This window comes from Orcinus orca, chromosome 3, assembly GCF_937001465.1.
Source record: "Orcinus orca chromosome 3, mOrcOrc1.1, whole genome shotgun sequence".
NCBI classification, from domain to species: Eukaryota; Metazoa; Chordata; class Mammalia; order Artiodactyla; family Delphinidae; genus Orcinus; species Orcinus orca.
In genome coordinates, this window is record NC_064561.1 from 61,704,594 (window position 1) to 61,720,783 (window position 16,190).

General features: G+C 39.7%; 1 protein-coding gene across 2 annotated transcripts in view; it reads right to left on the minus strand.

The window, feature by feature from the left end:
* Window positions 1–16,190, minus strand: part of STK32A (serine/threonine kinase 32A) — a 122,042-nt gene that overhangs the window by 19,580 nt on the left and 86,272 nt on the right. For both annotated transcript variants that reach the window (XM_012536944.3, XM_033406846.2), the window contains exons 6-7: window positions 14,077–14,114; window positions 6,957–7,046 (exon numbers count right to left, since the gene is read on the minus strand). In XM_012536944.3, the coding sequence (XP_012392398.2) occupies window positions 6,957–7,046; window positions 14,077–14,114 (128 nt within the window). The remainder of the gene's footprint in view (window positions 1–6,956; window positions 7,047–14,076; window positions 14,115–16,190) is intronic.

A 16,190-nucleotide genomic window follows, 5' to 3' on the forward strand; every position in this document is an offset into this window, starting at 1 on the left:
TCCCACAGACTGGATGGAGCTTTCCCTTATCAGTATCTCACAGCAAGTCATCTGTAGATGACGTAGTCCCTCCAGGTGACAGATATCGCAGAGAAGCTGCAGAGAACTTTGAGGGATAAACAGACAACTGTGCTAAGAAATTATCCACCAGCATAAACATCACTCTATGAAAGCTGGGTATTCTGTCATCTTGGACCACCCTTGGAGTTTATATGAGTAGAATCCTCTTCTACTTACTGTTTTCCGGCATGAAGATACTTGAATATGCATTCATTCATTCAACAAATATTCATGGTATGCTAGGCATTAAGGAATTTTGGAAGAACACTAAGAAAAAACATGATGGCAACATACAAAAGCATAACAGATGGGTAATTCTTTGAGCCCTCAAAGAGCTGAAAAGTCAGGGCAGGGAGATGCTGAGGGCTTCCATCAACCCTGCAGGAGGACTCCTTGCTCCTGAGATGGTACAAATAGAGGTGGAGAGGGACTAAGTTTCCTTCAAAAAAGACGTTGAATATTTCATTTAGTTCTTAAACTATTTCCATACTTCCATTCAGAAAAGTAAATATAACATAAAACAAAAATTAACAAGCGTTTATAAGTAAATGGCCACGTAACCTTACACAGGGCACAATATAGAATCTTGACTCCACCACTGGGTCCTGTCCTGTTTACAACCATAGAAGTAACCACTATCCTGAATTTCTGTCGGTAATTTTCTTCTTGCCTTTCTACATAGATTTACTACCTGCGTATGCATTTCTAAGCAACACCTTAGTTTTGCCTATTTTAGTAATACCTATGTTATATGTATGTTGTGTATATATATATGTGTAAATGACATTATGTATATATAACAGATGTGTGTATAACATGTATATGTATTTGTGCATATATATATAACATAGGTATGTGTGTGTGTGTTAAATCTTACTGCTCATTTTCTTCGGTGACTTGCTTTTCTTGTTCAACATTATGTGTATAAAATTTATCCAACTTGCTGCACATAGTTTGTTCACATTCAAAGCCATACGAATACACTGTCATTTACCTCCTTTCCTACTTTTAATAGCCATTTGGACTGTTTTCAATTTGGAGTATTTTGAATAATGCTCTCATGAACATTCCTGCACATGTAAGACTCCTCTAAGTCCACACGTCTTTAGGTTACATTTCTGGGAGGGGAAATTCTGGGATGGGCTGTGCATCTTCACCCATGCTAGATAATGCCGAACTATTTACCACAGTGGTTGTACCAATTAACGCTCTGACTAGCAACGCATGAGACTTTGCTCAACCTCCTTATCCACTCTCGACATTAACTAACTTTGTGACTTTTCCAATCTAGTGGGTATGTAATGGTCTTCCATTGTGGTTTAAATTGGCATTCCCCTGATTGCTAATAAGCTTGCCCATGCTTTAATATATTTATTAGCTATTTGGATTTGCATTATTTGGCTTTCAGATTTTAAAGCAACTGGACAGTAGATTCTGCTCAGGACATAAAGAAAGGGGACAAAAACTGATATATAAATATAGTACAACAGAAATAATTCATGGAATTTACAAAAATGATTCTAAATTTCCTCTATAAAATATGTGAACAATAAAGGTTTTCTGAAAAAGGATAAAGAGACTTGCATTCCATGTGTTAAACCACATTGTAAAGCTACAATAATTGATTTGAAAGCCACAGAATACAGATGCTAGTATATAAAAATACTTAGTTTATGATGGACATGTTTCAAATCAGCATGTATGGGATCTTATTTGATACATGGTCTCAAAACAATTATTTAAGAATATAACAAAAATGAAGTCACATCCTTACTGTATATCTTACCACATATATAGCTGGATTAAGAAAAATTAAACTATAACAAAAATAAGAATATAGGTAACCATGTCTAAAATCTAGAGTTAAGAAGATCTTGCCAAGAATATCATCAAAGGTAGAAGCTATAAAGTAAAAAGACTAATGGTTTAAGGTCTGGAAGCAACCTAAGTGTCCATCAACAGATGAATGGATAAAGCAGATGTGGTAGATATATACCATGGAATACTACTCTGCCATAAAAAAGAATGAAATTTTGCCATTTGTAACAACATGGATGAACTTGGAGGGTATTATGCTAAGTGAAATAAATCAGAGAAAGACAAATGCTGTATAATATCACTTATATATGGAATCTAAAAAATACAACATCAAAAAGAGTCATGTACCAAAATGTTCACTGCAGCTCTATTTACAACAGCCAGGACATGGAAGCAACCTAAGTGTCCATCGACAGATGAATGGAAAAAGAAGATGTGGCACATGTATACAATGGAATATTACTTAGTCATAAAAAGAAACGAAATTGAGTTATTTATAGTGAGGTGGATGGACCTAGAGTCTGTCATACAGAGCAAAGTTAAGTCAGAAAGAGAAAAACAAATACCATATGCTAACCCATATATATGGAATCTTAAAAAAAAAAAAAAAGGTCATGAAGAACCTAGGGGCAAGATGGGAATAAAGACACAGACCTACTAGAGAATGGACTTGAGGACACAGGGAGTGGGAAGGGTAAGCTGTGACAAAGCGAGAGAGAGGCATGGACATGTATACACTACCAAATGTAAAATAGATAGCTAGTGGGAAGCAGCCGCATAGCACAGGGAGATCAGCTCAGTGCTTTGTGACCACGTAGAGGGGTGGGATAGGGAGGGTGGGAGGGAGGGAGATGCAAGAGGGAAGAGATATGGGGACATATGTATATGTATAACTGATTCATTTTGTTATAAAGCAGAAACTAACACACCATTGTAAAGCAATTATACTCCAATAAAGATGTTAAAAAAATTAAAAAAAATAAAAAATACAACAAACGAGTGAATGTAACGAAAAAGAAGCAGATTCACAGTTATAGAGAACAAACTAGTGGTTACCAGTGGGGGGAGGGAAGAGAGGAGGGGCAATATGGGGGGAGGGGCAATATAAGGGTAGGGGATTAAAACGTACAAACTACTGTTAGGTATAAAATAAGCTACAAGTACGTACTGTGCAATACAGGGAATATAGCCAATATTTTATAATAACTATAAATGGAGTATAACCTTTAAAAATAAAAAGATAAAATAGACTACAAAAGAATATGACTAAGGGTTTGATGTTAGGAACATAGTTTTCATGTCAATAATGCTATAAGAACAGCAACTAAAAAGTAGGAAATTATATTTATAACACATGATACATTAGAATTGAATATCCTTTATATATAAAGGTCAAGAATTCTTTACATAATATGAAATAGACAAAAATGTATTAACACTCTAATAGAAAATGGGCAAAGAACATGAACAGGCAACTTACAAAAGAATTAAAAGCAATTTTAATGTCATAATGAGGTACCGTTTTCACTTATCTTTTTTGCGAAGATTAAGATATTGAGATATTGCACTCACCAGTGCAGCCCTGGTGAGGATGCAAGGAAGTGAATATCCCCAGATGCTTCCAGAGCAAATGGGTAGAAATCAACGCAAACTTTCAGGAGGGAAATTCATTAACGTATATACCCTTTGACCAGAAATTCCTTGAATGGGGATTTATCACGGGAAATAAGTTGTAGCACATATTTCTGCTAACAGGATTTTTATCATAAATTTAGTTATATTTCAAAATGAGAAATAACCTAAAATTCAACAATAAAGAATTGGTTCAATAGATTTTGATGCAGCCCTCTAATTCTGTAGCATGTGAACATTAAAAACGATAGTTATATATATGGGCCTGGAAAAATAAGTAGTGTCAGTTGTGCAGAGCCGGGCTCTGAAGTCAGAGTAGTGGTTTCCGTTCTGGCTGAGACACACTTATTGCCAGGAGGCGGAGAGATAGCACAGCAGCGTGTGGAGGGTTAGACTCTAGCATCCCTCACTGAATGGCTTTTAGTTTAAATGATGTCACACGTGCACTTAGGCCAGTGCTTGGCCAATAGGAAGAGCTCAGTAAATGTCAGCCATTACCCCTCCTGCTCTGTTGTCATCACTATCAGCATTCCAGACTTGAGACGTTTTCGATTTGGATTTAAGTTTGTGCTCTGCCAGTTGCTTGCTGTGTGATTATACATGTCGCTTTCTCTGTAGGCCTGATTATTTTTAATCTATGAAAACATATTTCACTGAGTTGCTTTGAAAATTTAATGATATAATGTTAAAAACTTAGCAAAATGCTTGGGACATAATAGATTCTCACTATATGATGCCTATTATTACATTTTAAAGTGAAAATTTAGGTTGCAAAACTCCAGTATGATCCAACTTAGAAAAATGTGTTTGTGTGTATACAGAATAAGGGTCTGGAAGGAAACCCTAAATATCTACAAGTAGAGAGATGAATTTCCCCATTGCTTAATCAGCATTTTCCATAGTATATCTGTTTGTTTGGTTTGGTTAATTTGGAGAAGAGGAATGTTTTAATTGGTTAAGCTCTAAGCGATCTGAATGATATTTACACAGACCACGGATGGGGAGAAGGAGGGATTGGAGTTGATTGGAAAGAGCATGGAGGTAGAAGATGAGGAATTCAAAAAAGTAAAACTTCCTTGTTGGGTGCAGGTGCTTAAGAACTGACAGACAAGGGGTGGGATAGGGAGAGTGGGAGGGAGGGAGATGCAAGAGGGAGGGGATATGGGTATATATGTATATGTATAGCTGATTCACTTTGTTATAAAGCAGAGACTAACACACCATTGTAAAGCAATTATACGCCAATAGAGATGTTAAAAAAAAAAAAAAGAACTGACAGCTCATCTTCTTATTGCCAGAGTCGAGGAACTGCTGTATAATATGCTAAGCATCTTACATTAGAAAATGTTGTATATTCCTATAATCTTCATTCAGTATTTCATCCTAGTTTTCTTTCTTTTTAGAATTTTTTTTCTTTCTGGTTAATTGCTAATTACATTCTGCAGGAATGCTATAAAATGAGTGCTGGTGAATGTCTGTTAGGTAGATTTTACCAAATTATTGGGAACATATATATATATATTTTTTTGCAATACGCGGGCCTCTCACTGTTGTGGCCTCTCCCGTTGCGGAGCACAGGCTCCGGACGCGCAGGCTCAGCGGCCATGGCTCACGGGCCCAGCCGCTCCGCGGCATGTGGGATCTTCCCAGACCGGGGCACGAACCCGTGTCCGCTGCATCGGCAGGCAGACTCTCAACCACTGCACCACCAGGGAAGCCCGGGAACATAATTTTTAAAAAGAGAAAGCAGACTTCCGCCTGTGATACCTCTTAGGAAGATTCCCATCCAAAAATCAAAGGCAAGAATAACTTCTGGATGAAAATATAAGCGTTGACAGTCAGATATTCATTTTTTAAAATAAAACTAGAAACATTTCTAAGAGTATGGCCTACCTAATTTGGCTTATATCTATTTAAGAATCATAAATACATAAACTTTTAAATTTCTATCTCTCTCTTTTAGGGAGAAGCTTGGTTTTCTAAAGTCAGAACGAGCTTGCTCTAAATCTAGGCTTTTTCAATTATTAGCCATGTGATCTTGAGCAAATTACTTAGCTTCTTATTTTCCTCATTGTAAAATGGTGATAATTACAGTTTGCCTCACAGGGTTGTTGAGAAAAACTTAATCAGTCAATGAATGCAAAACATTTAACACATTGTCTGGTCCCTAGAATGCTTTCAATAAATATTAGTAACTGTTAATTATAAGGGTGAGGGTGGAGAGGTGCAGAGAAACTTGACAGGATTCCAATCTCCTAGCTCTATGTCATGAAAAGACTGGAAATGCCAACCTTTAGGAGAATCAAATTATACGGATATTGTATTTAAAATCACTGGGGAGAGAAAACAAAGTTGGGCTTCCTTTACTCCTCTCACCATGGAAACCAGGCTTAGAAAACCCAGATGCACATTTTCTGATTTGGCTCCAACCAAGTAGCCCTTAATATGGAAACCCAGGAAACCTAGGGAATAAACTCATCGGACCAGCAGTCTCAGAGATCCCTTTTTATCATTTGAGTACCATGGGTTTCAGGCAAGAAAATAGGCTGAATTATACGTGTCCATTATTTTAGAAGGACAAAGGAGGCTTCTTCCCCCCACTGATAATTGGAAGCCAGGAACTTGCAGTTGTTCAAATACCATATAAAATCAGGCTCATTTTTCCCCACAGATGATTTCTTTCTCTTGGAAAGTGAGGTGGCCCTGCACAGTTCTCTTTTCCTCTCTCTCTTTAATTCTCTCTTCAGTTCCATGAGGAAGAGAATGAAATATTGAAAGAAAGTGGCATTGCTCTTGCCTTTAATTTCAAGTTCCAATATTTCACCTGTGACTTATTCATGGGATTGTTGTGATAAACCTAAAACCAAAATTATAACTGGAAGGTACTTTGTGAACTTACAGCCCTATGCATGTTATGCAGGATTATGTAAATCATGGTTATAATAATACTTATGTCACTTATTACCATCCTACTTATGGCTGTACCTTCTCTGTTTGATTCTATTTTTTTTTTTTTAACTCCTTTTACTAGAAGGTAAGCTCCATGGGCTGGAGACCTTGTATGTTTTGCTCCCTGCAGCACCGCCAGCACCTGAAACAGTGCTGAGTACACAGAGGCAATTAGTAGATATTTATTGAATTAATTATTAATATTCTTCATCAGGAAGTAGGTAGAAACTGTCCTTAGTAACTCATAAAATAGTGTTTTTACACGTAATCCGTGACTGTCCTGAATCAAGATCAGTCTGGGTGCTTGCTAAAAGGAGGTTCCTGAGGCTCACCGCAGACCTGTGAAATTAGAAGCTCTCTAGGTAAAGTCAGAGGGGGACTCGTCATTTCTAGCTGCAAGGCCCTACAGATGATTGAACCCGTAGTACATGGTGTCTACAGGAATGAATAAAAAAGCCTTCCTCTTAGTCGCTATGGCGGCTCAGGGGGGCCCATACCCATGTAAGGCTTGGTGCCGGCCATGGTGGTGATGCACATCTCCACAGGTAGCATCGTAGCGATGTTGAAGTCTGTGATGTGCACGTGCCCTGCGAGGGAGAAGGACCACAGAGAACGTTAAGTTCCATTCAACCCAGCGGCAGACCACGCTTTTTTTTTTATCAATAGTACCTGGAAGCTTAGTTTGTAAATTCTTGTACGCCATTTGCAATTGGGTACACACAGTAAAAAGTCAATTATCCTATCCTCAAGACCAATATAGTCTAAACCAGCAACCCTCCAGGTGCCAAAACACGAAAAGGTCAATGTCTGGTTGTAAGTTTGTAGTTCAATGTCAGAAAGTTTTAACCTTGGTCTTTAAGAGCCCACGCTCTGGTAAATTCTACTTAGGCAATTTTTGCCTGTTGTCAGCATTTTAAGTTGGTACAGCCTGTGAGAATCAAGAGCGGGGTAGATAAGAACTATTTGAAGTATCAAATTTCCAAGCATCTTTACAGCATCTTTTTTTTAAAGAAACAAATGTTGTTAATACAAAGCAGACATGACTGTGGATGCATATATTTATTTCTTTGCCAAGAAAGAGTTCTTTCCTTGTTTTTCTGAATATCATTAGTAGTGTTTTGTCTGATAGTTCAGGTTGTCCCCCAGTGGTCCCCAACAAAATAATGTACAAAGGGAAAGTAGGGAAAAGTCAAGTTTTATTTTTAAAGAGGCTCTAGAAAGAGCCCTAGACTGGGAGCCAGGAGACTTAGGTCCTGCCCTGAATTCTGCTCCCAATACATCGTACACTTGCAGTTCCTTTCTTGTGTTGAACCTGTTTCCCTTAAAAAAAAAAAAATTCATGGGCGGACTAGACGATCTCTAGGGTCTCTCTGCAGTGTTCACACTCATGGCAGTATAGTGTGGGTCTAACACTTAAGTTCAGAAGGGAGCACACCCTACAAAGTGTATTACGGTCCTTACATTCACAGCCAGAAGTAGGATAAGCCTGTTCTGTCAGCTGTTGGCAGGAAAGTCATATGTTTTGAGAGGATCGTGAAGTGTTGGCATTTCCATTTGCATGCTTCTGTGGTTGTGATTAGATATGGTGGTAACTGGAGGGGATTCTTCTTCCATATCCCACAGACCATGCTCCCCCTGCCAACTGCACTGTCTGCTCCCTGATAGCATCCAGTCTGCCGCTAACGATTAATCTCACTGTCTTTATCACCAGGGTTTTGTGTGGTGCAAAAAGTGTTTTGTTTATATCTGATGACATTTTAATAAAGTAGCGCTCATCAAGCTGAAAGTGAAGGTATTCTTGCATAAGTGGTACCAACAGATGATTTCCAGAAATCACCCTATCATAATATAGGTTGTTTCAGTATTTTCTTTCTCTGTTTCTCCCCATGGGTCACGCTCAAAGCACTGGATCAATGTTTCACAAGGTTTGATACAAAACAGGTGAGCCTGGAGACTTAATGATTAAGAGTCTGTTCTCTGGAGTCTGACTGCCTGGCTTCAAGTCCCGGCTCTACTACTAACCAGCTACGCTACCTCAAAAAGGTGACTTATCCTCTCTGTAAAGTTGAGATGATAGTAGTCATCTTCTCACGAGGTTGTTGGGAAGATCAAATGAAATAATGCTGTGGAAGGCTTTGCTCAGCATTTGGCAGGAAGTTGCTATTTGTCATGATCAGACGCTCCAGAGTGACTTTGTGAAACTCACACTCCTGGACTTCATTCTTCCGGGACACCAATGCCGTGGGACTGGTGGGAGAGCCAGGCATCCACGTTAGAAACAGAACAAGAAACTCCACAGGTGATTCAGATGGGCAGCCAGGCATGGGATCCTCTACGTTAGCCTGAGCAGCTGTTCTAACCGACTCAGTCCTAAGATTGGCTATGCTCATGTAGAAGGTAGAGGATGTTTCAGAGTCAGCTGGCTCTCCAAGTGCAGTCCCCAGACCAGCAGCATCAGTATCACCTGGGAAAGTGTTAGAAATGCACATTCCTGGGCCCTACCTCTGCGTACTGAAGCAGAAACTCGGAGGATGGGGGCCCAGTGTTTAGAAAAGCTCCCTAGGTGATGCTGATACCCAGTAAAGTTTGAGACCACACTTTTAAAAGAAGACTAGGCTTAGTAGAAGATGTTGACTGCAGTAAGTACTCACTCATTACATTTCTTTCGAATGTGGTTGAAAGAATGTTAATGTCATAAGTAGTATTTTTTACATTCATATGATTAATTGCAAGTTTCAAAAGGTTTTTGTACATTTAAGCCTAATCGAGTAGTTCCTATTTTACAGAAGAGCTGTTTGTGGCTAAGTTCTCAGTACTTAGAAGTAGCAGAGCTAGAATGAGGATCTACAATTTGGTCCAGGACTTCTTTGGTGGGTTATAAATCGCCCAGAAACTTTTTGCGCTTTAGCGTAAGACCAAATTGCTGAACAAACTAAAAGAACTATCTGCTGGTTGGCTCAGGGTTCCCCCACCAGGGTGCATAGTAGACAATGGGCAGGAATCATTTGAGGGTCAGGATCTACTGGAAACTGTTGCCTGCTGCCCTCCAGCTGAACAAGGATAGCAGAGCCCCTGGCCACCAGCCCCGACGTCTCCATTCCTGGCCCAGGATGCTGCCATGCTTCCCTGTGCTCACCGTGGGGATCCTTCTGCCATGGTCCCTTCTGTGCTGTGGAAGTGAATCTGAGTTCTGGCTCACAGAGGAAGGTTCAGTCACCTGCTGATGGAGGGACCCAGGAATTGCTTGGGTGTGAGGGACCACTCTGGCCTCTTCCATAAGCCCCGGCTCTGAGGGAGCCTTAGAACAGAGTTTTTCAACCTGGAACTATTGATATCTTGGACCTGATCATTCTTTGCTGTGAAGGGCTGTCCGGTGCATGGTGGAATGCTTAGTTGCATCCCTGGCCTCTGTCCACTGGATGCCAAAAGTACTTCCCTCTCCTAGATAGAATCCTGACCATCAAAATTGTCTCCAGACATTGCCAAGTGTCCCCTGCAGGGAGAGACAGTAGAGCGAAAGCATCCCCAGTTAGAACCACTGCCTTACTGTGAAGTTTTTCAGATACAAGGCTCAGAACTTCCTCACTGTGAACACCCTATAGGGAGTGATCTGCCAGTTCTTTTCACCTCTGTACCTTGAGGCACAGAATCACATTAAAAATTGGAGTTCACAGTATTGAGTCACTGAATTTAGTCGTCATTGTGGTCATTACTTATACTCTTTTGCACTGTACCTGTGTTCAGCCTGCGGATGTTTCTCAACACAGCCCTCAAGGACACCATAACCAATTGGTTGGCGTGGCTCCTAACTTTCAAAAATTTCCTCAACTCAAAAATAGTTAGATCATGTGTGCCACATTTTTCTAGGATTCTTATTAAAAATTCATATCGTTAGGCACTAGCAGAGACTTATACACCTGATTATCTGGGGATAGGGTACAGAGTTCTACTATATATGTGTGTGTGTGTGCATGTGTGTGTGTGTATATATATAATATACATATATGTATACGTATATATAGGTTTTAAGATGCTACCCACTTGATTTTTAGGTACATTTTGGGACTCTGCAAGGGAGAAGCTGTTAAGGTAGCAGAATTATTTCTTCCTCACACCCCCAAACCGAGTTTTTGCCTTTCTCTGTTCCCTGTGACTAGGGATGATATTAAGAAACCTAAATTATAGATGATGTGGTAATTGTCATTCTCTCAGATACACCAGGGAGACATTATTGCTCCTTGTATGCAGCATTTATTTCCTGAATAGCTTAGGAAAAACACAAGAATTTTAGACACTATTGAACTGATAGAATTAGATGGGGTACTTAAGTTGGTAGGACATGAAACCTATATATCAGGACAGTTGGTTATGAGCCATGCAAGATCTAATGCCGTCTTGGGCTCTGAACTAGTGAGTGAGACATTTAAGGAGAACAGGTATGCTCTAAATTGCAGACTTTTTTAAGTCAAATTCTGATGTATAAGGAATGTTCATTCACACCAGTGGAAGGATTCTCCATTTACAAAAGAATTTAGCTTCTTTAAATATCAGCCTTTTCTGATGAACATGAACCAATATGAATCAGTAAGAGTAAAACAAAATTTCTGCCTCTTACTGATGGTGCTGAATTAGAATATAAGCTATGTGGCGTAATACGCAGCTCACTTGGAGGAACGGGCATAGGAGGTGTATTAGAGGTAAACAGTTATCCTTTACAGTTGCTAAGTCCCCATGCAAGAGGCGTACATGATCTTGTCCATAAAGGGTGAAAAGTCCATAAAGGGTGAAAAGGGTGAAAAGAAGGAGAGGAGACAGAAGAGACAAATGAAGTTTTCGAACGTGAGACCTTGGAAAATCACACCAGAAAGCACTCCCAAAGGCAGGCATTGATTTGTGGTCCAGTTGGCTGTCACAAGAGCAGCTGTGCATAATGAGCTGGGGAGCGAGGGCCACCGGGAATTTCTTCATTTCAAAGTAGTTAATTATGGTCCCTGAGCAATGCCTAAAAGCTTAATTTTTCAGAATTTGAATAAACAGAAAGTAAATAACCTCAAAAAATTATTTTCTCCAGAAAGGGATCCCCAGGACAATGCTTAGAGAATGGCTCGCAACCTTTTTGTTTGCTTCTATCCCACTCACATATCCAGTCCTTCCCAAAGCAGTGTTTCTCTTATTGACTGCAGTGATCCTCCAGTTGAGTTTAGGATGGGAAAAAATACAGAAAAGCCCCCTCTTAAGTCATTGTCCAAACCCCAAAACTTGAGAGTGAAAAAGATCTTTGTAAATAGTACACTAGATAGCAGTTGTAGACTAGGACCGTCCCTCAGGCAGACCGGGATGCCTACTTGTAGTCCCTAAGTAACAGACCCCCAGTCCAACCAAGAATAAAATGCCCTGAAAAGTGGGCTTAACCCCCTGCGTGCATGAAGGACAGGCAGAATGGGCCACTGAAAGTGTAGTTACCTGAGAATTAAGTGTCAGAGAAAATTGTTTAAACACAAGACCTAAGAAGTAGCCACACACGATCTTTGGTATATCCCACTTGGAATCAAAATAATTCTTTAGTAAAGACAGGTGAGGACCCAGCTTTCACTTACGCTATATGATATAGATAAAGTCATATAAAACAAAATGAAGTCACCTAAGCTTCCTTTTGTAGGGGAGAAAGCCCCTACTACCTCATGGAGTCATACTAGCATTTAACCGTTATTGAGTGATTTCCTTGTGCACGTGGCAATCAAGCACTTTATAAACAGGGTGTCAGTTAGTGTTTACAGTTACCCTGAGAAGTAAGGACGCCTTTCATCCCTGAAGAATCTAAGGTGCAGAGAAGTTTTAGGCAACCTGTCGAGCGTTTCAGAGCTGGTGAGTGAGAGAACTGGGTTTTGAGCTCAGAACCCCATGCTCGTATCTACGATATCACACAATCTTTCCCAAGGGTAGTCTCTAAGGGTGGATAAACTCGAAGATTAATTTATTCCTGGATCTTTCTCCTAATCTACAATGACCAAGTTGACAAGAAAATGAGGAAGAGAAAGAAGCTGAATGAGAGAACAGGACGACCTCATGGTAGGAATAAGATGAAGCCATGTTTGAGATCCAAGACCGAAACGTTGTTCTCTGAATGGAAGGTACATTTTTTTGGTTGACAGGACCCATATGTCTCCATTCAGGGTCCTGACAAATGGTTGAGCAATATATGGGGCACAAAGGCAAGCAGGTGAGGGGGAAGTGGGGACAGAACCCGAAATCAGGCTCTGCATTACCAGTGGTCACCTTCCCAAGGCTGTGGTAGGCACACACAGCACCTTTTTGTACATCGTGCAAAGATGGCCTCTAGAGGTTGGGGGAGGCCTTGTCCACAGCTGTGAAGCTCCACAGAGTTTATCTGCACCGGTGTGAGAGGGGATCCTGCTTCCTATTTAAGGCAGAGACAGCTGGCGCTTTAATGAAAGTCACCTTCATGTTGTCTCACCATTGCCCACATTTCTGAGATTCAGAAACTATTCCCAAATGTCAGAAGCAGTAAAGGGAAGGAAGAAGTAAGGCATCGGAAGAAAGTGGAGAAAATCTTTTTAGACAGTCCATAAATAAATAATGACTCCAAGCTTTGAAATTAGAGGTCATACACAAAAGTGTTTCTTAGCCCTCTGAGCACATGTGGCGTCTGGCAAATCAGGCTTAAAATGCAACTAGGTAAATAAATAATAAGTGACGGATGGTCCGTGGAGTTTCAGTCCCACTTGCAAATCCCTTTTGTAAAAGTTAAAGAGATACAGAGCTTTGCAGATTTAGGACTCCCTCCCCTAGCAGCTTTCTAAAAATTTAACAAGGATCTTATTGGCTCTGTAACATTTATAACATGCAGGCTGTGTGTCCTACAGGTCTGCTCTAATAAATAAATCCAAATGTACATTGAAATAATATTAGGAAGAGATTGTACACATTTGATCACTGTTGGTCAAAGCTTGTTCTATAGGACATCTTTAATCAGTGCTTCTTGAACTTCAGGCATTCATGTATCACCGTCATGGTCATTGCCATATCCCTCTGTCACTTTCATAGCTGGGTACCAGAGATACTCTTATCTGCTTTATATCTTTCTTTAAATGGACTCATTTCTAGTAACTGAAAACCTTTGAACAGAACACTTGATATCTCTTCTGTAAATGTGAACCCAGTTTACCCTCACAAGAAGGAAAGTCTGTCACGAATCTCTAGGTAGATACTATTGCCTACCGAATGCTCTAAGCCTCTTCTGTCTTTATGGAAAAAAAAAAAAAAAAAAAGGGAGATGATTGCTATAGAGATATTAAAGCAAACTAGCACCAAAAAACTGGGATGGTTTTCTTGAAGAAATCAGTAGGAATGGAAGAAAATTGAAAAGAGAATAACTTTCTCCTTATGTAAATGTAAGGCTATTTAAGGGTGTACAACGTCACTGCAATAAATGATAAAGTTCCCCCATATGGTCCCTCCCACCATAAAATGGAGTTTGTACATGCAACTCAACTGAACTGAGTAAGACGCTTTTTCCCTATATAGTACTACTTTGCTGGGGATAACCAACTTGTTCTACATGCATGTTATGTGGTTACAAACAAATCATTTACTTACCATGTTCATCAAGCAAAATATTGTCAGGCTTCATATCCCTAGGGGAGTAAAAAGAAAGGAGAAAGTTGCTCATAATAAAACAAAGAAACAGAACTAAAGGATAAAGGTGAACTGCTTAAGAATGCTAGCTAGGAATGAATGTACTAGCCCTTCATCACTCACAGTCTCATTCAATTCTCACAGTGAATTGAGATAGTTACCATTAATACCCCCAATTTCTAGGTTGGAACTGAGGCTTAAAGAGGTTAAGTAACTTAACCCAAGGTTACAGAGCTAATAAACAGAAAAACAGGGCTCTGGACCTGGGTCTCTCTCACTCAAAAGCTCAGACTCTTTTTTTTTTTTTTTTAATATTTATTTATTTATTTGGTTGCACGGGGTCTTAGTTGCAGCAGGTGAGCTCGTTAGTTGTGGCATGCGAACTCTTAGTTGCGGCATGCATGTGGGATCTAGCTCCCCAACCAGGGATCAAACCCGGGCACCCTGAATTGGGAGCGTGGAGTCCTATCCACTGTGCCACCAGGGAAGTCCCTAAAAGCTCAGATTCTTAATTTCTACAGCATATTATATCCAAGTGTGTCAGTATTGCTCCATAGATCATCCGGCATTTATTTATTTATTTAAATTTTATGTATAATTTTTATTTATTTTTATTTTTTAAATTTTATTGGAGTGTAGTTGATTTACAATGTTTGTTAGTTTCAGGTGTACTGCAAAGTGATTTATTTCTACATATACATATATTCATTCTTTTTCAGATTCTTTTCTCATATAGGTTACCACAGAATATTGAGTAGAGTTCCCTGTGCTATATATAGTAGGTCCTTGTTGGTTATCTATCTTACATATAGTAGTGTGTGATCATACAGCATTTAAATTGTCATAAGGTAGTAGTACAGTAGTAGTACTAATCATCATTGTTGCCTGTGTAACTCTAGAGCTACAAAGATGAGGTAAACTTAGACTATAAAAAGAGAAACAAAATGATCTATAAAGTGATTACATTTTAAACTTGCAGAGATTAGAATCTTTTTTAGGATGATGCTATAATGCCTCTAGTTGCTTAATAAGTATTATTCCTGGGATTGTTAACTAAAGGATTTGGACCAGTTTTCTATGCATTGGTGAGATCCTTAAATCCGTAGAAGGGAACATAATCCACCCTCTTCCAACGAAGGCAGTAGTTTGATGGTAAATACTTAGAGGTTTGATGGTAAGTACTTAGAGGAATGGCCTGTAGAGTTTCAGAAGTCCTCAAGAAACAAATATTATTGTAAGCAGTGTTCCTCAATGAGAGCACAGCTCTGTAGTTCGTAGCAGCCCTCACTCTTCCACACTCCAGTTTTTACTGCCCTTCCCTGATTTACCATTAAAGCCCTTAAACCCAAATTCACAGAAGCCATTAGGGAAGAAATTCTGCAACAGGTTTGGGAACACATTTTCAGCCTAGTCAAGTGGCTTTTATGTCACTAGAATAAGGTGACTTTAGTCTGTGACAGACCGAGACTGTCAGAGTCCTCTTTTGAAAATATTAATGAATAACAAGCCTCTTAGCTACACATAGAACCAAGTATATGCCCCACCCAACAGGCAGGTGCATGGGTACTTTCATGAGCTTTGAATATCTTCTCGTTTAGTTTATTAGGTTCTTAAAATTAGCTCTGGATTCATAAGCGGTCATTTGTAGCTGTGGCAAATTTTTCTCTGGTTCAGGGTATAATTTGCTAAAAACATAGAGTGCAAGGGGGTTTCAAATTGCATGTTTCCCTGGCTAAACTCTCAGTGTTGCAGACTCCACCCTAACCCCTTTGATGGATTTCATTATTCCAAAAATTATCAAGTCTAAATTCACTCACATGGATTAAAGGCCCTTTCATAATCTGGCTCCTGTGCCAGCCACATGGAGGGCATGGAGTCCCCTAAAAGCTCCCTGCATCTCCTCACCTTCTGCCGTTCCTTTGCCTGAATCAGAGCCCTGAACCACTGCACCCAGAAAATGCAGATTCATCCCTCACCTCTTAGCTCAGATGCCACTTCCTACAGGAAGCCTTCCCTGATTTTCCAGTTCTGAGTCAATGGCCCCTCCTGTGTGCTCTGCATGGTATGCTTATCCC